The 24475-nt window shown below is 36.9% G+C and overlaps 1 protein-coding gene across 3 annotated transcripts; it reads left to right on the forward strand.

Moving 5' to 3' along the window:
- nr2f5 (nuclear receptor subfamily 2, group F, member 5) lies at positions 1-24080 on the forward strand. 3 transcript variants are annotated; one of them, XM_067410789.1, is made up of 7 exons: positions 1-82; positions 170-206; positions 724-852; positions 3724-3811; positions 16673-16953; positions 18217-18463; positions 22407-24079. In XM_067410789.1, exons 5-7 carry the CDS (start codon positions 16690-16692, stop codon positions 22721-22723), a joined length of 828 nt encoding a protein of 275 aa, XP_067266890.1. In that variant the 5' UTR covers positions 1-82; positions 170-206; positions 724-852; positions 3724-3811; positions 16673-16689; the 3' UTR covers positions 22724-24079. The 3 variants fall into 3 exon arrangements, with proteins under 3 accessions (XP_067266890.1, XP_067266891.1, XP_067266889.1); XM_067410790.1 differs by lacking the exons at positions 1-82; positions 170-206 and adding an exon at positions 209-575 and having other exon boundaries at positions 710-852; XM_067410788.1 differs by lacking the exons at positions 1-82; positions 170-206; positions 724-852; positions 3724-3811 and adding an exon at positions 4614-5672 and having other exon boundaries at positions 22407-24080.
- The last annotated feature ends 395 nt before the right edge of the window (positions 24081-24475 follow it).

The raw sequence follows: 24475 nt of genomic DNA on the forward strand, positions 1-24475 counted from the left end.
TACATCATAACAGATCACATCATTTTTGGTCTGTTTTTGGAAAGCTATTTCATGACCACAAAGACTGATCAGCTCACAAGTTGTAAGGACTAAGTTTATGGTGTTTTTGTTCTTTTGGAACTTGACAGAAATGATAAACCTTCATAAATCCTCCTTTCTTGTTCCACAGAAAAAATAACAGCATACACGTTTGAAACAACATGAGGGTGAGTAAACAGTGACAGAACTTTTCCTTTAAATGTGCTTTAACTGAACCTCTAACCTCTAATTTAATTGGATGATATTAGAAAACTATATTCATTTCAAATCAACATTTTTAAATGCCATCACTGTATAGAATTACACATAATCACCATCCCCACCGAATAATGCCCTCGGTCACTATGCCACAGAATGATCTAATAGCCAGTCAAAAGGCTAATTGGGGGACAGGTAGGGTTACATGTGACAACAATTAGGCTAAGCTAAAGGCCAACTTTATGGCCTCTAGCGCTTGAAGTGCCATGCTAAACAGGGACAACAATAACATCAAGTTCTTTTCTTTGCATGCTGCTAAACTGGGGACCATATGTTTCGTGAGTATATCTAAATAATTTATTTTCTCTCATCTACATTTATTTACTATACGCTTCATATTTAAAAGTGTTTTAATTCATTGTAAATAACCCTGGCAGTGTTTTGATTGTTTTAATGCTATTGTTTTGCAAAGGCACCAACACAAAGATGAATGTTTACTTTGCATGTGACGTTGGACAGAGAGGGAGGAATAACTGTTTAAACTGGTTAATGGAATACTGCACTTACTCAATGGAGGAAACAGCCCACAGTGACACAGTGAAGATTTGGACGGAGGTAAGAAAATATTAAAGGTGCCGTAGAACGTCTTTTTAAAAGATGTAATATAAGTCTAAGGTGTCCATTGAAAGTGTCTGTGACGTTTTAGCTCAAAATACAACATAGATTTTTTTTAATTAATTTTTTAACTGCCTATTTTTTGAGCCATAATTATATATGCACCGATTCCTTGCGCGGCCTCTTTAAATCTCGTGCTCCCCTTCCCCGGAGCTTGCGCTTGCCTTAACCAGCATAAACAAAGTTCACACAGCTAATATAACCCTCAAAATGGATCTTTACAAAGTGTTCGTCACGCAGCATGTCTAATCGCATAAGTACAGTGTTTATTTGGATGTTTATGTTTGATTCTGAATGAGTTTGATAGTGCTCCGTGGCTAATGCTAACATTACACACTGTTGGAGAGATTTATAAAGAATGAAGTTGTGTTTATGAATTATACAGACTGCAAGTGTTTAAAAAATGAAAAAAACGACGGCTCTTGTCTCCGTGAATACAGTAAGAAACGATGGTAACTTTAACTACATTTAACAGTACATTAGCAACATGCCGATGAAACATTTAGAAAGACAATTTACAAATATCACTAAAAATATCATGTTATCATGGATCATGTTCGTTATTATTGCTCCATCTGCCATTTTTCGCTATTGTTCTTGCTTGCTTACCTAGTCTGATGATTCAGCTGTGCACAGATCCAGACGTCCTGTCCTTGTCTAATGCCTTTCATAATGTTGAGAACATGAGCTGGCATATGCAAATATTGGGGTCATACATATTAATGATCCCGACTGTTACGTAACAGTCGGTGTTATGTTGAGATTCGCCTGTTCTTCGGAGGTCTTTTAAACAAATGAGATTTATATAAGAAGGAGGAAACAATGGAGTTTGAGACTCACTGTATGTCATTTCCATGTACTGAACTCTTGTTATTTAAATATGCCAAGATAAATTCAATTTTTAATTCTAGGGCACCTTTAATGTTTCTCAATGCTATTGAGGTGCTCTTAATGTTTTAATAGACATATTCAGTATTGGGGGAAGCTACTTTCTTTTAAAATTAATGTGCTATAATATTGTGTTACACCATAAAAAAAGTAACTAACTGAATTACTTAGTTACTTTTTATAGAAAGTAATGCGTTACATAATGCATATAACCTTTCAGATGTGCTGCCATTCTGGATTGCAGAAGAATAGGACACAGGAAAAGTTAAACTCTTACTTTAGAAATAAAAACAACAAAAAAGAAACACAAATGTGATGTTTATCTAAAGATGACCTGGATGAGCTGGTTCAGGTGTGTTTATTTGGGGATGGAGCTGAATTCTGCAGGACAGTAGCCCTCCAGGAGCAGAATTGGACACCTCTGGTCTAAAACTACATTAGTGCATACAACCTCTCTGCACTTACTTCCGATTTCACTCAACATGGGGACAGGAAAGATGCCAGTCAATAAATAGAAAAACACAATCTGATCTCACAGCAATTTGGACGTATTTTATGAGGTGGCAAATTCGTATGAATTTGTATGAATTACCTACCCCTAACCCTGCCCCTAAACCTACCAATCACTGGGGTTTAGACAAATTGTATGAATTCGTACAAGTGAGGTTGTACAAATTCATGTGAATTAGCCACCTCATAAAATATGTACGAATTGGTCATGAGATAGCGTTGGAAAACAAAGTAACTTGCGTTATTTATTTGAAAAAGTAACTCTGCTATTTTGTTGTAAATTTAAAAGTAATGTTACTTTACTAGTTACTTGAAAAAATAAATCTGATTACATAATTGCGTTACTTGTACTGCATTACCTGCAACAATGGACATATTAAAACAAAGTTCTCTCATTTAGTGCCTGTTGCATTATGATTACTTCAAACTAGTGCTGTCAAATCGATTGATTGCGATTAATCACATCTAACATAGTTTATGTTTGTATATTATGTCTATACACACACACACACACACATACATATATATATATATATATATATATATATATATATATATATATATATATACACGCAAAATTATATGTTAGATGTGATTAATCGTAATTAATCACATTTTTTTTTTCTTCAGAATTTGTACTCTTTATCATAGTTACATGTCTCAGTCCAAATGGATATGTAAGAAGTGGACAAATGTTTCCTGTAGCTTCATATACTCTTAAAAATAAAGGTTGGCATCTATGGTTCCATGAAGAACCTTTAAAATCCATGAAACTTTTCCATTGCACAAAGGGTTTTTTATATTATTAAAATGTTCTTCAGGCTAAGAAAAAATGGTTCTTTTAAGAACTTCACATTTCTTTGAGGAAGCCAGAATGGTTCTTCTATGTCATCACAGTGAAGGTTCTCTTTTGGAACCTTTATTTTTAAGAGTGATGAGTTTTCTCATATATATAATTTTCGTGATATGACAAAGTTTTGGCAAAAAATAGAGCTTTTAACCTTTGCTGTCTGGAACTAGTTGTAAAAGGCAGTATTTTAATTAAGCAGTCAAGTCAAACTTCATTCAACACAACCACAGCTGATCCAAAATGCATTAAAATAAGGAGGGATTACAGATTTCTAAAATAATTCTCCAATAAAATCCAGTCCACATTTACTACAGGATTTTACATGACAATCCCAATATATTCTTGTAACAAGTAATGTTGAATCATTTACAACAGTTGCACATTTTAAGTGCATATAAACAAGTCTTAAAATAATAAATTATGACATCAGTTAGTTAGTTCAATGTCTTTAACTTTTACGCTTCCTCACAGCTTTTAGGTGTAATGTAAAACCCAGTGCATGTCACTGTAATTTACACTGTGGCCTTTTGTGCATTAACAGCTTCCCAATATGCTCATTACAGACTAAACTAACAGAAGTGAAGACTCCTGCGAGGAGCCTTTGTCAAATGGTGTAAACTCCAACACCTCAACAACACTAATAAAAACAAGGTAACAATCATGCCAAGTAATCCCATCATTTTCCCCTCTCTCATTATATATCAATGTACATTTATTTTTATTAATTTATTTGCTTATTTAGCATTATATATTTCATGCCTGAAAGTGTTTTATGCACTGAAATTGTGCACAAAGCAAACATGGTTATGTATTGGATTTAATCTGAAATCTGTAATGATGTATAAAAATAATATTATTAACACACAATTTGTTAATAGTATTATTGAAATAATAAGTAACATAAATAATAGCTGTATTCTAACAATGCATTTGAGGGATGAACTGTTCTGATGAGAGTAAAAGTGTCAGAGACTTTTTTTTAAAAAATGTGCATAGTTTTTAAGTTTAAAAACACAGTTTCTGTGTGTAACATATCTAAATGACTCGTTTAATCCAGAAAATATTGTTAGATTAAAGATTAAAATGGAAGAATTCACAAGGGAACTACATTTTTTGCCACTTTCAGTGCTTTTTTTTTTTTTTTTTTTTTGTCCTGGCAAATAATGATAATAAAAAATAATCAGTGTTAATGTCTTTTTGTCAAGAACTCTTGAGATTCTCTCTGCTTGTTAAACAATGTACATTAATTGTGCAAGAGCAGCGCCTTTGTCCAATTGGACAAAGAGTTCTTTTCTAGCACCTCCACTGACCAGTTGAGAAGCTTAGCGTATGCAAGCCCCGCCCCATAAGAAGGCGTCATATACTAATATGGTCACCATGTCCATATATGCAGTGCCGTGGGTGGAGCTCCAGTAACCACGGCTGTTTAGTGTCACTTTCACCGAATTCTTAACTACGGTTCTCAGAGATGAATCGGACAGCTGGCGGGTGAAACGCACTGAATCTCCTCTTGTAAACAACCTACAAGTTTTGACGGATTATTTAGGAACTTTCTTGGTACAAAGAATTGTGTCATACGGAAAGATCTTTTAGCGTTTATTCATTTTTATTTTATTTACACGTTTTTTGCATCAATAACATTTCGCGTGCGGTCTTGAAGATTACGATTAGGTATCGTGTCAGTATTATTACTGGAAAACGCTCGTTTCTTTTATAGTTTCTGTTAATAATAATAATAATAATACATAATACATATAGTGTATCTCTCATTAAACTTCACACGTGGGATTTCGAGAAGATCGTGAGTTTCAAGCACGGATGGTCCTCTCGTGACGCGACACTCGGACATTCTCGCGCAAGACTGACAGTATTCGGAGCGACTGAAACTTGAACATGTTTTGGGGATTTCTCGCGCAATAATTATGCCACCTTCTCGTTTACTTTGTAAATATTCCAAGACCTGTTCTGAGTAGAGAAGTAAATTTCACTCTATCAAAGTTTTTGTCGCAGAAAGAGGTGGTTGGAAGCGCCTCGCGCCTCGTCCAGATCTCCTCAAGCCTCATTCAGGATCGCTTGAACTCTCCTCCCTGCTTGAAAGGAGTCACATTGTATCGGTCGTTACCACAGACAGTGTTGCGGGATAGCATGGCAATGGTAGTAAATCAGTGGCAAGAGAACATTTCGGCTGATCCGGGGTCCCAGCTGCAAATGTGCAGTCAGGAGCCCGGCGGGACACCGGGAACTCCCTCAGGTTCAACCCCGGGCAACGACGCGCTCTCCGGGGACAAAATTCCCAATGTGGACTGCATGGTTTGCGGGGACAAGTCCAGCGGCAAACACTACGGCCAGTTTACATGCGAGGGGTGCAAGAGCTTCTTCAAACGCTCGGTGAGACGGAACCTGAGTTACACCTGCCGGGGGAACCGCGACTGTCCCATTGACCAGCACCATCGGAACCAGTGCCAGTATTGCCGGCTGAAGAAGTGTTTGAAAGTCGGAATGAGGAGAGAGGGTAAGATCTGACAGTGTTTACCTGCTCCATGCAATTGACAAATACATATTTAAAAGCTGTATTACTAGGACAAACCTGATCAGAAATGTAAAATGATTCAAATGCTATAGTTGAAACTGGGAAACATTACAAAATTTGTATCAAACCAATCCATGGTGCGTAGTGGTTCTTAAATGTTCCTAGCTCCTCTAATCAAGATAATTTTGGTTGTATATAAAGTTCTTGAGTTGCTACATGATTCTTTGGAGATTTACCATGTTCTTGATTACAGAAAGATGATATTAGTTGACATTGCATCTTATTCAGATCAGTTTTGTTCTCTGGTTCATTAAAGCACCAGATGGTTTTCCAAAGAACTAAAAAAATAACCATCGTGTTAGACATTTAGACATCTAATTTGAAATATTAATATGTAATTATAAAAAGATGTTTGTATTGTTACTATTGTAAAATTATATAGATTATAAATCAATTAGATCTCTTTCAAATGGAATAGTTCAGTAATTTTTCTTTCTTAAACATAGTCTTAAACATATCTTGATGTCTGAGCTGACAGATATCAGTTTTAACTATATTTTTGTGAAAACAAATTTTATAAGTGACCTTTTTTACACATACTGTAAAACATTTTTTACAGATTTCCCACTACACTTGAAAAAATATTTTTAAGTTAAAGTTCATTACACTTTTTCAACTTAAGAAATTTTATTTAAAGCTGAAAACTGATCAAAGCTCACTAACATGTTGCACAAATTACAAAAATAGGCGATATTGCTCTTAAACGTAAAACTAAAGGTTTCACCTTGATTAAGGACTAAGTTCCTCAAAGAACTTTTTATTCTACAGCAAAATATCTACTGGTGCTTTAAGGACCCAAAAACCATATTATAATCTGAATAACCATGTAACATCAAAAACATTTTTAATCTCAAAAGAACAAAATAGCAACTCAAGAAAAGGTTCTTCATAAGAATGATGAACATAAGAACCATGAGCATTTATTTAATGAAGAATTTACCAGTGATGGATAGATTTGTTTTCTTTCTTTCAGCACAAAAGCTCATTACAGCAACAATTTATTCTAATATATAGTTTCTTTTTTTGAAAATATAATTCAGACTAATCTTGAATATTTGCTCATTTAATTGCGCAAATAACATTCAACAGCAAAAGAAAAAAATAATTTTTACAAATCAAACATCAAATTTCCTTGTTTGCAGACTAAGATTAGACATTTGGAGTCTAAATAGTAATTTGTGGCATAATCAGTTTGCAAAGTCATCCTCAGAAATGGTCCATTTCAAATGTAGATTAAAATACTAGTGTTATTTTTATAATTGCTGTAATTCGTAACTCTGCAGATGATTGTGAAAACTCAGCAAAGTTCCTAATTGGTTTAGGTTATGAAAATCACTGCAGGGAAAATTCATCTAGTCATTGCTTTAGACTGAAAGAACATTCAGTCTCCTGATCCTGTAGTCTGTTGACCTTTGATGTGAATATGAGCTATCTGTGTATTACAAGACAGCTTCAATGTTGAATATGGGTCCAGAAAGATTCTGTACCCTCTGTTATAATATTGCATTTCTGTCAAAGTCGACACTAACCATCTCAAACACCTCAACTCAGTCATTATTGTATTGGCTCTTTCATGGATTTTCCAATTAGTTTCCCTTAGTTGCCTGTTGAGTTTTTAATGCATAGAGGAGACCAGGGCTAGTTGTCTCAAAGGAAAGCTGTCATAAGAGTCAAAATTGTTTTCAACATTTATATAATGTATTAATTATTATTTGTTTAATTGTTTTGTCTCTCGTAAATATTTCACTGTGTAATGTTAATGAACAGCCTATGATAGCCGATTCCATTGTGACAACTTACCCCATATACTGTGATGAATCTATTTGAAACTAAAATGTAAAAGCATTGCAGTCATTTAGAATGACAGGTTAGAAGCTGTGAAAACATCAGCCGCCTTAACAGTTAAGACATGTTAAGACATTGGTTTGCTTTACCTGTCTGTCTGCATGCATTCACTTCAATCAATAATATGCACTTTTGTCCTCGCTCTTTATGCCCATCAGGTTGCACTGAAAAAAATGGTGTGGTAGTAGAAAAACTGAAATGGTATTTTCTTGTACTCCAATAATCTTTGTTTTATTTACAACTTCGAAAGATACTTTAGTGTGTGTTGCATTTGTACAGACAAAATAGATATAGACAGGAACACATGCAGCCTCGCTTCTTTTCATTCATAAATGATATCTCCTCTGAATTATGCAATTCAGTCACTCACCAAGAGAAGCACCATGTACTTAGCCATTACAGTTACTCTGCAGTCATAACACAATTTGAGCCAAACAAACAAAACACTCTTATACTTTGGTCCTTGTGCATGAGGTTTATGATTAACATTCACATATCTATATGACATATAGTGAACAATATCTTGTAGCATTTCTTACAGATTACAGGTTCAAATTAGATCTTTGAGGCGCTCAACAGTCTTTGATAAATACATAGATGAAATGAATTAACTATATAAATATGATATATTCTTGGTTTGTGGTACAATTTCCACTTTAGTGTCGTGTCTGGGATTCTCAACATTGTATTTTACATAAAAACACCTTAGCAGTTCAGATTCTGTAACTCACAGAGCTAGCTTTTTTTTGTATTGGTTGGCTCCTGGTCATTCCAGGTTGATGTAATCCTGCCAATAATTTGTCTCTCACAAGTTCACTAGTTCATGTAATCTGTAATCTGAGTGTGATATAGATAAACAGATTTGGCATGCTGTCCATGATACCGAAGATCAAGCACAGGACTTGAGCTCTAACGCTACGTTCACACTGCAGGTGAATGTGGTCCAAATTCGACTGCTCATATGTGACTCAGATCTGTTTTTGTCATGACAGTGTGAACAGCATAAACCACATGGAATCTGATCTTTTCGATACTGATTTGAGCACCTTCCATATGTGGTCCTAAATCCAATACAGGTCTGATTTTTTCAATGCAACCTCAGTCAAATTGGAATACATGCGACTTTTACATCACTCTAGATTGACATTTGTCACAATTCTGCGCTCATAGGAGTCACTTCAAAGATTTTACATATCTGAAGTAATCAAGAGAGTTGCGAAAGGTATCAAGTATTACAGTGACAGTTCTATATACAAGCAAAGCATTATAAATGTTTAAAAACTCTGCTCTTTTTTCGCATCCTCGTCTTTATTTATATTGCCTGCACTAAATTCGCTGGCATCCATGGCAGATCACACAATAAATAAATGTGTAATTGCTTACTTTAAAGGGATAGTTCACCCAAAAATGAAAATTTTATGTTTATCTGCTTACCCCCAGCGCATCCGAGATGTAGGTGACTTTGTTCCTTCAGTAGAACACAAAAGATGATTTTGAACTCCAACCATTGCAGTCTGTCAGTCAAATAATGTGAGTGAATAGGAACTCGATCAATAAGAGTCGAAAAAACATGCACAGACAAATCCAAATTAAACCCTGCGGCTCGTGACGACACGTTGATGTCCTAAGACATGAATCGATTGGTTTGTGCGAGAAACCGAACAGTGTTTATATCATTTTTTACCTCTAAAACACCACTATGTCCAACTGCGTTCAGCACTCGCTTAGTGAGGTCTGATCGCGCTCTGACAACGGCAGTGATGTCTAGCACTCATTGAAGTATAAGCACGAGACATCATTGCCGTTGTCAGAGCGCGATCAGACCTCACTAAGCAAGTGCTGAACGCAGTTGGACATAGTGGTGTTTTAGAGGTAAAAAATGATATAAACACTGTTCGGTTTCTCGCACAAACCGATCATTTCGTGTCTTAGGACATCAACGTGTCGTCATGAGCCGCAGGGTTTAATTTGGATTTGTCTGTGCATGTTTTTTCGACTCTTATTGATCGAGTTCCCATTCACTCCCAATATTTCACTGAGAGACGGCAATGGTTGGAGTTAAAAATCATCATTTGTGTTCTACTTAAGGAACAAAGTCACCTACATCTCGGATGCGCTGGGGGTAAGCAGATAAACATAACATTTTCATTTTTGGGTGAACTATCCCTTTAATATCCTCCGTGTTTATGACGGTGTGCTGTGTGGTGTCTTTTTATCGTTCTTTTGCACATGCGAGTCAGTCCAGGGCCATGATCTGTTCACACTGGAATCTGATATTGGCTACGTTTAAAGGCAGGAACACACCAAGCTGACGCCAAAAAACTAGTGGCGACGAAAGCAGACTACGGGGTTGGCCCACGTCTGTAGCGTCTGGGTCTAAAGTAGCACATCCGTTCTGTGTCTGCGTACGATGAAATGCCTTTTCGTACCAGCAGGTGGCAGTAGCTGAACAGCCAATCAGAATGATCAGATGGCCGGTCAGACCGACAAGCTCTGAAGTTGACTCAACATGTAAAATCCGATGTTGCGGAACACATTGAGAAAACAGTCGGACAACGAACAAAAACTGCCCGACAGCCGACCGTCGGCTAGATGTGTTCCTGCCTTAAAAACAACAATGTGAACAGCTATACAAAAAATTCTTGAGCACTAAGGCTCTCAGTGTGAACGTAGCCTAAGATACAATACCTCCCTGCAGTACTTAAAGTAAGATTATTAGAATTAAAGGGTTAGTTCACCCAAAAATGACAGTTCTGTCATTTATTACTCACCCTCATGTCGTTCCAAACATGTAAGACCTTCGTACATCTTCAGAACACAAATTAAGATATTTTTGATTAAATCTGAGAGCGCTTTTACTCCTCCATAGACAGCAATTTAATGACCATTTTCAAGGCCCGGTCAAATGGACCATTTTACCTTTCTAGGCCTTGAAAGTGGTCATTAAATTGCTGTCTGTGGAGGAGTAAAAGAGCTCTTGGATTTCATCAGAAACATCTTAATTTGTATTCTGAAGATGAATGAAGGTCTTACGGGTTTGGAACAACATGAGAGTGAGTAATTATTGATTGAATTTTTATTTTTGGGTGAACTAACCCTTTAATGCATAGATAAATTAACAGATTATATAAGTGAATAAAGATGGAGTTGGGAAGCATGAATGAAGAGTTGTAAGTGAGGTAAATATGAAGATATGATTGACAGGATAAGATGAACAAGCTAGTCTCAACATATGTTTAGAACTTTTTAATCATCATTTTTCAAAAAGTACATGGTTAAGGTATCAGACAGATAATGCCTTCGATAGTATAGATCAGTGATGGCCTTGAAACTCTTGAACTTTTGTTATGGATGAGGTCATATGCATTTCGTTCTAAGGTTCTTTGTTTTCCGCTGCACTCAGAAATCCCACTCTCTCCTCCTACGAGTTCATCACATGCGTTTGGTAATGAATGGGGCAGAATCACGCTGCTGTTTCCACTGAGACCCTCACATACGCATGTAGTTTTAGTGATTTCAGACAACAGATTGTGACCTTCTCTGTAAAAAATAGATGGCAGCCTGATTCCACATGAGAACCTTCTGGGGATGTTCTGTAGAAACTTCAAAGAACCCAGAAGAGCATCAATTATGATGTGAAATATCTGTCATTATGTACTCACCTTCAGGTTGTTCCAAACCCATATGCTGCCATGTTTTCTGAGCTCCACAAATGAAAATTTCTGAAAAACCTTCCTGCAGGTTTTTCCTCCATAAGAAAATTGGTTTGGAGCATTAATGTTTTACCTAGCACCAACACATAGATCTGAAGAAACTGCAACTCAAGACCTGAAGGATTCATCTAGCGCTTTCATGTCTTAAACTCAGAGATGACCTTCCTCCTAGCACTCCTCTTCTTCGATCGCTCTACCTGTTTTTACACCTTACGGCTGCTCTTGACATGACTGACATTCCAGCCTGACAAAGGGCGCCTCTGATTGAAAGAAAGCAGCTTGATTGCCTTGTCAGTTCCACAGACTTCTGCAAGTACGTGCATCTGCTGGAATGTTCCTTGTGCAAGGCCGTGACCTTTGTCAAAGCTAGAAAACGACCACGGACTTAAGAAAGTCTGACGTTCACATGCAGAAGGCCTAGCATACTAAATCTCATAGACTTACATTGAATGAGGAACTTGAGCTACATCTACACTCTAAAAAGTGCTGGGTTAAAAACAACCCAAGTTCTACAAACTCAGCCTACCCAAAATTACATTTATTAATATGTTTAATAAATGAACATATAGTAAATGAGCCATACAGTAATTTTTAAACAATAGTTGGGTTAAATAAAACTGCCTAGCACGTTGGGCAAACATTTAACCCAACCGCTGGGTTTGTCCATTTTCAATCCAACCTGGGTTGTTTTTAACCCAGCATTTTTTAGTGTAGAGACCAGAATACAGACAGAGACTTGGGCTCTTTTGACTTGGACCAATACAAAGCAAGGTTATTATAATTAAAACTAAAACCATAAAAAATGTAGTGTGTAATGTAGCTGTTTGTGAAAAATGTCTGCAAAGTTCTAAATATCAAAGTGCATAACAAATAAAGTTATTGTGTCCTAAAAGAAAGAATCGATTCTTAACTCCTGAAACGAGTCGTCAGCAATTCCAGTTTCACTTCATGTTACGTAGTTTTGTAACAAATTTGCATAATGTTAGCCTATGGTCTTCATCGGCTGCCCATAAACAATGTTTACTTTGACCCGCCCTCAAACACTGTAGTTGTAGCTGAGACTAGACTTGATGTGTTAGCAAGAAGATGCTGTTTTCTGCGCTGCGATTCCACTTTGCACTTTAAAAGGACTCTGGAATTGATACTGTAATGACGCCATTGTTACTGTTCGTATCACTGTGTATCAAGCGCAGAAGCATACAGTGCTGAAATCCATATATGGTAATGGGCATTTAGTTTCCGACACACTCTGTAAGCAGTTAACCAATCACAACAAACTGGGCCATCTGGCCAATCAGAGCAGAGTAGGCTCTCAGAAAGGAGGGGTTTAGAGAGACTGAATCCTTTATTGAACAGTTTCAGACACTGTGAGAAAAGAGGTGATGTGCAATGTATATTATGAACGTTTAAAGTAACATAATAAGGGCACTTAAAAAAAATCTAATAAAACTGACAAAAACACAACACGATTACAAAAACAGACTAAAATTAAAAATAAAATAACCTAAATTACCTAGTAACCACCCAGAAATTTCATGCAGAATAGCCTGGGATGTGAAAATGTCACATTTGTAACAGGATTGGATGTTGGCAGCAAGCATGCAGATGCGGTTAACAGCGCATGTCCGCCATGTGCTGCTGTTGCCGAGCTTCTCGGGAAACGTGCTGAAACTGTGACTTCATCCCATGACCTGTAAGTCACTCACTTCCCATGTGCAGGGTGAAATATAAGTCAATGGAAAGTAAACATTAATAATAGACAGGATCATAGCAAAGTCCAAATGTGACGGCTCTCTGTGGGGTTTGGGTAAATATCACCCTGCCACCTGGTCGATTGGCTAATCCTGCTGTTCAACTCATTTGAACAGGTGACCTCCGGCAGAGGAGACTGTGATTTTCTGTGTAACATAATGCCTTGTGATTCTTCAAATGCAGCAGTGACAAAAAGTCTAAGATGCCTAGATTTTTTCTTTTTTTTCCCCTTTGAAGAGATTTAAACAGTTTTAGGATTTTAAAAAAGTGTAAAACAAGGAAATGTTATGAAGTTTAAGATTTTTCACTATAGCCAACTCAAAAAACGGGTGCATAAAAATGTTTTAACTCTATTGTTATGCTGATAATCAGTGTTGTTATTGTTAACTAAAACTATAAAAAAAAAAAAACTGTTCATTGATTAAAATAATGCTGAAATGAAATTATTTAAAAATATTAGATGAAAAACTTTTAAAAGTAAACAATGATACTTTCACTTAACCTTCACATAACTTTAAAAAAACTAAAAGTTACATAGTAAAATGCCACTGGAAACAGTAGTATGCTGTAAAAACAATGCGTTATGGATAATATTATTTGTCATTTCCGAGAAAATAACCTACAGGCTACTTACTCGAAAATGACAAATATTACCCATAACTACTCAGAAAGTACTAAAATTAAACTAAAAAATTTGAAATTAAACTAAAAAAATGAAATAAACAATAAATTGAAGCTAGAAGTATTTTAAAAATCAAGAACTAATAAACAAAAAACTTTGTTACACTTGATTTTAAGGTGACATATTTACATTGTACTTCCTCAAATAAGTACTGAGTAATATTAATTAACTACATGTACTTCCTATAGAGTTACGGTTAGGGTTTGTTACTTGTAATTATGCATAATTTACTGTTATTACTAGAGTAAGTACATGGACTAACATGTAACTACGTCACCTTAAAATAAAGTGTTACCAAAAACCTAATGAAGCATAGAAATACAAAAATAAAAGCTAATTCAAAATATTAATGAACAGTATAATAAAATATAAATAATACTAAAATTACACTGTTGATAAAATAATTACTGAAATGTAAGTTTAAGAATGCTGTAAAAATTGTACAGATTCAGATTTACTGTTCGTTTTTATATTCTATCACAGCATGTGTCTCTGTTTTACTTGTTCAAGTGTGACTTGCTCCTAATTTAAAATAATTCATGCAATAAATTTGCACACCTGAATTATGTTAAATGTTTGTGCAGAAATGTGGTCAAACACCTCAATGTCACACATTTTTGCTCAGCAAATATTGCGCACCTGCCCCCGCCCTCCTCGCCTTGTGGCATGCCGGAGCTCCATCACAACCAGTTTCAGGAGAGAATGACAAACAGTGAGAGAAAGCAAACGAAGAACTGGAAAGTCCAGCTTCTGTAACTTTTGACCTCTGAGTGTGAGTGGTGTTAATCCCATGACACACGTGAAGAACGTTCACGATTTAGATTTTTTTAGAGCCATAAGAATGCGGTTTAACCATGGCTCTCACTAAATCTACGCTGCTAGAGTGCCTGACATAGTTTTTTTTTGTAGTTTTCCTGTTTTATGCAGACAGAGAATAAATGCGAGAAAAGGGTCCATTTTAAATTCCCAAACCTCCAAAATTGTCCTCCATTTTTTTTTTTTTCTGAACTAACAGGTAGTCCTGTCCCCAAACCCAATGTTCTTATGTCAAATTCAGTCTGGCCGCTCAAACAAACTGATTGCAATTCATTTTGGTGCCACTAGTGGTGCAGTAATGACCTACCTCACCTTTAGCGTAACATGCCAGTGTTTGGCTTTTATCTGAACTGGAATTTTAATTATGCTTGAGATACTATATATTTAGTAAGATATTATTTTTTGAAAGACATTAACATGTTTATTATTCAGCAAGGATGCGTTAAATTGATAAAAAAATACTAAAAACAACTACTTTGTTATGAAAAATTTATAACTTTACTTAAAGCCCGTATAATGCATTATAAAATTATTTTTAATGCAATAATTATGCCTTGTAATGCAGCTTATAATGCATTGTATGACTTCATGAATAATAAATGTATATAGGTGTATAATACATTATAATACTTATCTATTCATTGAAGACACATTTAGAGAGTATAATGCATTGAAACATGACAAAACAAACAATTTCAGAATTTGTAAATATTATAATGCATTTTAACTTTGGTTACAATTATTTATTATAAGATATAATGCATTATAACGTACATTATTAATACCTTTATAATGCATTAGACATAAAATTCTTCATCAAAAAATCATGGTATCATGGTTTCCACAAAAATATTGAATAACACCGAAAGAATAAAACAATGTTTCTTTAGTAGCAAATCAGCATATTAGAATGATTTCTGAAGGAATATATTATATTTAAAATATATAAAAAATAATATATATATATTTTTACTGTAATAATGTTTAACAGTATTACTGTTTTTTACTGTATTGTTGATCAAATAAATGCAGAATTGGTGAGCATAACAGACTTATTTCAAAAACATTAAAACAATCTAACCGACCCCAAACTTTTCATAGTATAGGTGTAGAATTTCCTTAAGAGAGCTGTACTATTGTTTGTCCACAAATGACACATAAAACATCCTTTTTACTCTGTAGCTGTGTAAGACAAGAAGTAGGACATTCTTTCTGTCATTCAGTTGTAAATTATACACATTATTGAAGCATTCATTAGGTAGCTGTAGTTTCCATAACAAAAGTATCTGAATCCCCACTTTCTTTTCCTTCCTTCCTAAAGGAATCTGATTGTATTTCATATCATAATGAGAGCATTGTTTGTACCTGTTCCTTCCTTTCAATGTCTATTATGATACATATATGTTATACTATATAAAAATAACTAATTACAACTTATGTTTCTTACAACTTTAAATAACAACTTTAATTTTACAATTATTTTTGCTTATATGCTATGACCCCTTTAAAGGCATTTCAAAATATATCAGAACATATACTTTACTCAAATGATTATAATAAAACTATAATAATACATCCAGGTCCAGATCTGTCATTTATGAGAAACAACTAAGATAAGTTGATACTTACATGAAACTCTATTATGTCTAAGAAACCTCTGAGCAATACCATTTCCCTCTGGGTTTTTGTCACTCTTTCTCTCTTTTTCATTCGGTGTTCATTTCATGCTCCCTCTGGTTTATAGTAAATGGAGTTATTGGGCAGACAGCAGGATAGTTAAACAGGTGTTTCCCAAATGGGCACTGAGCTGCGTCGTTGCAGGAATGGCCTCTGTTTTGCCCTTCGCCTCTGGCTGAACCATTTGTTTGAGGAAGTGTGAAAAACCTCATTTCAACCATAGTGTTCACTCACTCATTACTCATTGATGGATAGCAAAGGGGTCAGCATCTCTCTGATGGGTTTCACAGATGCTATGACTGCAGTCACTTAGACATTAGAAAGCAGAAAGAGATTTGGCTTGATCCATTCTGGTGAATGGATCTGGTCGTGTTTGCAAGTAAACACATTAATATCCGCTTCTAATGGCTCTTTGCTTTTTATTTTCTCTTCCTCAGCTGTCCAAAGGGGTCGTATGTCCAACTCGCAGTCCAGTCCAGGGCAGTACCTGAGCAATGGGAGTGACCCGTACAACGGGCAGCCTTACCTTTCGGGCTTCATCTCTCTGCTTCTACGGGCCGAGCCGTACCCCACCTCACGCTATGGAGCCCAGTGTATGCAATCCAACAACCTAATGGGCATCGAGAACATCTGTGAATTGGCTGCCCGTTTGCTCTTCAGTGCCGTGGAGTGGGCGAAGAACATCCCTTTCTTTCCTGACCTACAGCTCATGGACCAGGTAAAGCAAATATCTTAGCATATTCAAGCTTGGTTCATATATATATATTATATATTAGAGCTGTCAATCGATTAAACAAATTAACTAATTATTCACACATTCTTATGGAATTAATCGAGATTAACATTAGAGTTTTTAATATATTTTTATAAGGTAATAATTTCACATTTAATCTCCAAATTAATGTAGAAACAACAAAGACAGTATATATTAAATATTTGATCTAACAGGTAGGAAATATACAGAAATTGAATAAAATTATCAAACACTTAACAGTCTTCACAGCACAAGTTATAAATTAAATATAGATTAATCTTTATTAAAGCTACAAAAGCTATGCAGTCAAGGGCAGTGAGTGATTTTCTCTTTGTGTTTTGTTCTTTGATTAACATTAATGACAGATAGCAGCAGGGTTATTAGGCTGCTGTCACTTTAAGACCGGGGTCTCCAAACTCGGTCCTGGAGGGCCACTGTCCTGCAGAGTTTAGTTCCAACTTGCCTCAACACACCTGCCTGGAAGTTTCTAGTATGCCTAATTAGACCTTGATAAGCTGGTTCAGGTGTGTTTGATTGGGGTTGGAGCTAAACTCTGCAGGACAGTGGCCCTCCAGGAACGAGTTTGGAGACCCCTGCTTTAAGATCTGATGAACATGATGCAGATCTGACAAACATTTGAAGTCCTTACAAGTCTTTATGGTAATTAAAAGTTTTATTTAATTAATTTAAGACTGTGCTTATGAGGATACTGGACAAAGCGGCCATTCTGGCATATATTTTTGTCCGTTCAAGCGTGAAAGAGAACTCAATGTGGTGCTGTCTGAACTGAAGCTGAAACTGGCTTTCTGTGCGCATGAGTCGTGTGTGTCTGTCACACAGACAGGAGATTCACAGACAGCACACCAGTACAGATTTAAGTTCTTTTAAACTGAAAAAATGTATTGCATGCGTTAACAAGACTTAATTTTGACAGCCCTTAAAAAACTAAATAATCAAATATTATTTTTCCACATATGTAATATTTAATAATTTTCATTTTAAATTGGACTCATTAATAATTGGATTATATTTTATAATTTCTATATTTATGTATTTTTTTCTGCATGGTATTATATCATATTTTATTTTTAATGACTTTACACAAGAAATGCATACATTTTGTATTCATGTATTTTATACTTTAATGTTTCTTTTTAGAATTTTTCTTAATTAAAAAAAGACCACCTGTTGCAGTCTCTCACACGTGTGCCACATTTTTGTTTGTAGGTTGCGCTCTTACGCATGTCGTGGAGTGAGCTGTTTGTTCTGAATGCTGCTCAGTGCTCCATGCCGCTGCATGTTGCACCCCTGCTGGCCGCTGCTGGTCTACACGCCTCTCCCATGTCAGCCGAGCGGGTGGTGGCCTTCATGGACCACATACGTGTCTTCCAAGAGCAGGTGGAGAAACTAAAAGCCCTTCAGGTGGACACAGCTGAGTACTCCTGCCTAAAGTCCATCGTACTCTTCACCTCTGGTAAGAATAACTAACCTTAAGACTACTTGGTTTGATTAGTATTTAAAATGTTTCAATTATGAGTCCGTTTAGGAGCACAGAGTTAATGTTAATAATACCATTTAAAAAACATCTGGACTGTTTTGTTAATCTATTTATGTCTAGTTGCCACTATTTGGAGTTTTTTTTGTGAGGCTTTCAGTTGTGTTTGTTGGCAAATAAATTAAATAAATGCGTTACACAAAACATTAAAAACAAAAAAGTGCCAAACGCTTTGGCACAGAGCTTAAGATTCTGAGATGTCTTGCCCACTGGTTTAGATTATTTCTGATTCCTGCTCTACCTGTCAGAAACCCTCTTCCAGCCCAGACCTACACTTTTCCAAATGGATGACTGAACCCACCGCTCTTGATTCATTTTTTTATCACTCAATCCTTCACGCTTCCATCTATTATTGAAACCAGGCAAGCAGCCCCCCGCCCCACCTCAACTTCCACCAACATGGCTAAATTATGCATGCTGAGTTGCGGAAAAAGGGATTCGCTTCAGTCTGGCTGTGACCTACATAACCTCTGTAGCCCACGGCATCAATGTGATCCATCCTGCAATTCCAGCCAAAGCCCCCTCCACCCCCTGCCGAGACCCGCCGGCATGAGCTAACAGGGACAGACAAACTCTTGTGGCCCATAACCTCAGCCCAAACCTCCTATCACCTCACATCACCCAACAGGCCTCTAATGTCAGCCAGTTGCCCCGATTGCCTGACGCGGTGCGGTGGCAGCTCCCAGCGTGTGTTCACACTGTGAAACACAAAGAGAGAGGGGGATGCCTTTGCCGTGCAACGGCAGTGTAAGGGGGACTGGCACAGAAGCACGCAAGACTTGTCAGCACTGACATTACGCCAGGGACTGACACATCAGTGCCCCCCTTTACAAAACGTTGCTTACAGTAACTATAGATGTCTTTATCTGGACTCATGGGACATAGACAGAAGTGGTGGTTGTGTCCTGCTCAGCAGGTATCCTCGCCCTCATAGAAATATGAAGCAATTAAGCTTTTGTTATCAGAACTGAAGCTCAGCAGGATTAAGAGTAAGCGTACCCCAATGATGAGTAGCATAACAGAGAGAATGGCGAAGAAGGTCATTGGTTAAAATTAGGGCTGACTATGCCACTGACTAAAAAAAAAAGGTCCAGTCATCCATTAGTAGACTTATCGCATATTTATTTAAATTCAATTACTTAAATATATACTAAACCATAATGATAGTTTAATCTATATATATATATATTGTTTAATATATATATAGGCATAATATAGCCTATTCTGCACTCAAGCACACGCATAAAGCTTAACAAAAAGCAATGGCAAAAGTAATGATTATGAATGTGTCGGGGAAAAAATAGCAAGAAGACATTTTAATTATTTATTAATAAACGAGTGTTTTTTGAGTATCGGCTGCAAAGATGTTGACGATGCTCCCTCGCAATCTCCGCAGTGTAGTAAACGTGCCTATAGAGAGAAATGCACCTTTTATATGGATTACATGAGCAGAGAGTATTTGTTTTCGATTGATTTTGTTTAAAAGTAGACATTTCAAGCTTTCTATAGATATACAAACCCGATTCCAAAACAGTTGGGACACTGTACAAATTGTGAATAAAAACAGAATGCAAAGATGTGGAAGTTTCAAATTTCTATATTTTATTCAGAATGCAACATAGATGATATATCAAATGTTAAAATACTAAAATGTACCATTTTAAGGGAAAAATAAGTTGATTTTAAATTTCATGGCATCAACACATCTCAAAAAAGTTGGGAAAAGGTCATGTTTACCACTGTGTGGCATCCCCTCTTCTTTGTATAACAGTCTGCAAACGTCTAGGGACTGAGGAGACAAGTTGCTCAAGTTTAGGGATAGGAATGTTCTCCCATTCTTGTCTAATACAGGCTTCTAATTGCTCAACTGTATTAGGTCTTCTTTGTCGCATCTTCCTCTCTATGATGTGCCAAATGTTTTCTATGGGTGAAAGATCTGGACTGCAGGCTGGCCATTTCAGTACCCGGATCCTTCTTCTACGCAGCCATGATGTTGTAATTGATGCAGTATGTGGTCTGGCATTGTCATGTTGGAAAATGCAAGGTCTTCCCTGAAACAGATGACGTCTAGATGGGAGCATATGTTGTTCTAGAACTTGGATATACCTTTCAGCATTGATGGTGCCTTTCCAGATGTGTAAGCTGCCCATGCCACACGCACTCATGCAACCCCATACCATCAGAGATGCAGGCTTCTGAATTGAACGCTAAAACAACTTGGGTTGTCCTTGTCCTCTTCAGTCCGGATGACATGGCATCCCAGTTTTTCCAAAAAGAACTTCAAATTTTGATTTATCTGACCACAGAACAGTTTTCCACTTTGCCACAGTCCATTTTAAATGAGCCTTGGTCCAGAGAAAACGCCTGCGCTTCTGGATCATGTTTAGATATGGCTTCTTTTTTGACTTATAGAGTTTTAGCCGGCAACGGCGAATGGCACGGTGGATTGTGTTCACCGACAATGTTTTCTGGAAGTATTCCTGAGCCCATGTTGTGATTTCCATTACAGTAGCATTCTTGTATGTGGTGCAGTGCCGTCTAAGGGCCCGAAGATCACGGGCATCCAGTTATGTTTTTCTGGCCTTGACCCTTACGCACAGAGATTGTTCCAGATTCTCTGAATCTTTGGATGATATTATTCACTGTAGATGATGATAACTTCAAACTCTTTGCATTTTTTTCTCTGAGAAACTCCTTTCTGATATTTCTCCACTATTTTTCGCTGCAGCATTGGGGGAATTGGTGATCCTGTCCCAACTTTTTTGGAATGTGTAGCTCTCATGAAATCCAAATTGAGCCAATATTTGGCATGACATTTCAAAATGTCTCACTTTCAACATTTTTGATATGTTATTTATATTCTATTGTGAATAAAATATAAGTTTATGAGATTTGTAAATTATTGCATTCTATTTTTTTCACAATTTGTACAGTGTCCCAACTTTTTTGGAATCGGGTTTGTATTTCTCATGCATGTGAGGCAAGTAGCCTATACGCTGAGGTTCGGTTCATTTTTGTGACGTCTCCAGTTCAGGGAGACTGAAATGGCAGAATGTGCATCCTGTTTGTTTGTTTTCTTTGTTTTACAAAAGGCACAACATTTTCTTGTTATTGTGAGTTTATACAAATAAAAGTAGACCTTTTACTGTTTCGAATGATTTATTACTCTTTTCTCGTACGACCAAAAATGACAGAGTATTTTAAGTTGTTTCTGCTGTTATCAGAAAAAAATGCAAGTAGTCACGCCGGCGCCTCCATGTCTTGCAGTAAGCGCTATACTTGAGCTTCCACACTCCGCACAAACGCTTGGATATGCGCCTAATAATAGAGCACATTTATCTGGATTAATGTAAGAGCGAGCAGCCATGTAAAGCTACTACTAACATGTTTCAAATGATAAGCAATATTTGAGGTCAATGAATGATAGGCAAATATTTGGATTTCCTGCCCGACATACTGTAATTACCACAAGGACCTGCTTTTAACAATTTGTACCTCACGGACTACGTGACTTTGCCACAAGGATTTTTTCTTTTTCTGTGACTAACCAACTAATAAAATTTTGGTCCTTTTCTAGTTGAGTAATGATTAATCAACTATTAGAGGGCAGCCCTGGTTAAAATCCTGCAATTTTACACACTTGAGTATTTCAGATGGATGGATGGATGGATAGATGGATGGTCTGTGTAGAATTTTTTGAATTGCAATTCTGAAAATTCCTCTTCCTGTAATTTCAATTCAAATTCCAGCTAAACTTCCTGTGGGGTGTACCCAATTCATTTCAGTGAAACAACTGCAAAAGAAACACATTTGAAGTACAGTATTCCTTAATTTTTCCATCTGCTTTTACTTTCTACTTTAGATGCCATGGGTCTGTCTGATGTGGCCCATGTGGAGAGCATCCAGGAGAAGTCCCAGTGTGCTCTTGAAGAGTATGTGCGAAACCAATACCCCAATCAACCCAACCGCTTCGGCCGCCTGTTGTTACGGCTACCCTCCCTGCGCATCGTTTCATCTCCTGTTATCGAACAGCTGTTCTTTGTACGACTAGTGGGTAAAACGCCCATCGAGACCCTGCTGCGGGACATGCTGCTTTCCGGCTCCAGCTACAACTGGCCTTATATGCCCGTCCAGAGAGACCGGCCCATCTCACTCCATTACAACGAGAACGGGCCCTGATCCCACCCCCTTAATCAATATCACAACCCCACCACCATTGGGTCATGGCCGATACAGAGAATCTGTCAGCAAGCCACGCCCCTTTCTGCCACATCATCACCGCTCACTTATCTGAAGCACCAGCCGTTTGTTCCGTCAATTGGAATGGACCAGAGTTCATACAGACTCCGAACTGTTTCCCACAGAGGTTTTTCTATGAACAAGGACTGTTTGGCCCAAAGTGCAATGTCCATTCCTGATTTTGACTCAACCAGAAGCCATTAAAGCTGATGCCAAAACTTTACCAGAAAAGCTATTAACTGTAGACGGACCTCGAAAACTGCACCACTTGTATTAACGGGAGAGTCAAGATTCTGTCCGTAAGTGTGTGGTGAAGTAAAAACTGAAACTAAGATCCCAGCAGCTGAATTTGGGGTGGGCGAGGTTTGTATTACATCCCCAATAAAACCGAGAGAAAGGTGTGACACTTGCAGGACTCGTTGGAGAGAAAGCCATTGCCAAAGTAGGACAGGCATCTGAACTCTCGGGAGCATTTTGTGGAACCTATGACTGAGGTGAAATTTTGTCTAGTTGTTTTTTGCATTTAGGTCTCTGATGAAGTGGGAGGACTAGAAAGAGGCACTTGAAACCAGCCAGATAACCCTCAATTTCTGTGCTTTTCTCAGCTACATCCAAATATTCAGCACATCCAGACAGAATGTTGCCGTATCAAGCACATGCGTCTTGTTAAATACAGGTGTTTATCTCCTGTAGCATCAAGAAAAACACTAGGGTAAAATAGGGTATTCTGAAACATTGTGGAATGTCAGGAAAGCACTGATGTGTTCAAGCCAACCATATGCTATGCTAACTTTATCACAAGACAACCCATCTAGAATACGGTAAAGTCTGATTTGATCATGTAAAGTATTGAGGTGACAGGCAACCGCACAAAATGACACAGATTACCCTAATTCACTCGATAAACTCAAGACCTCAATTATGCCAATAGTCTGCCTTTGATGACCAGGTATTTTGTGTAGCATACTGTAGGTTTCATCAAGTTTTTTGTTACTCTCTCGCTCGTCTGAATATGTTTAAACCCCGCTGTCACATTTTTAACATGGCACTACAGCTTTTAAGGCAGCATTTGGATATAAAAGCCATTGGGACCTTTGAAAGCAGGACCTGTTGTATTAGTTCACAGAATATTTCTATCAAAGTATGTTTTTCTGTATTTTAGGTTTGGAGAAATGAATTAATGAAATAAAATCTGTCATTCACAGAATTGCTGATGTTGTTTTTGGCATTTTGTTCCTGCTAGACCTTTTTTCTTCTTTTATTCTGGTTTGGGCCATAACTTTTTAAGGGACCATTTTACCAGGATGTTTGTCTGTATTTGAATTTCACCAACTTCATCAGCTCAAATTGTTCAACTTAAATCTCATCAAACCACAAAATGTTTCAGGTTTTGTCCCATGACTTCTAGCCATCTTAATGCATTACTTAAAGTTGGTCATTCTTATAAGTGGATTTTTCAAAAATGCTAAAATATGTACTTCATTTTTTGAAGTGTATGATTCTGTGTATGATTCTATTTCCCCATTTGAGTCAGATCTTAAATCCATAATGTTCTTCACCTTTTTTTGTGTTTTTGCCAAAATGTTCTTCAGCTGTTTTCTCTAAAAGCTTGTTTGGTCTCAATGACAGTAAGACTTAAAGGATTACTTCAAAATGAAAATTACAAGATTTACTCACCCTTAAGCCATGAAG

This window comes from Chanodichthys erythropterus, chromosome 2, assembly GCF_024489055.1.
Source record: "Chanodichthys erythropterus isolate Z2021 chromosome 2, ASM2448905v1, whole genome shotgun sequence".
In the NCBI taxonomy this organism is placed as follows: domain Eukaryota; kingdom Metazoa; phylum Chordata; class Actinopteri; order Cypriniformes; family Xenocyprididae; genus Chanodichthys; species Chanodichthys erythropterus.

Excerpts from the sequence above, each read along its gene's own strand:
- nr2f5 (XM_067410788.1), top strand. The coding sequence starts at position 5,306 with ATGGCAATGGTAGTAAATCAGTGGCAAGAGAACATTTCGGCTGATCCG. Across the intron at positions 5,673-16,672 it reads AGTCGGAATGAGGAGAGAGG|CTGTCCAAAGGGGTCGTATG; the intron begins GTAAGATCTGAC and ends TCTCTTCCTCAG. Across the intron at positions 18,464-22,406 it reads CATCGTACTCTTCACCTCTG|ATGCCATGGGTCTGTCTGAT; the intron begins GTAAGAATAACT and ends TTTCTACTTTAG.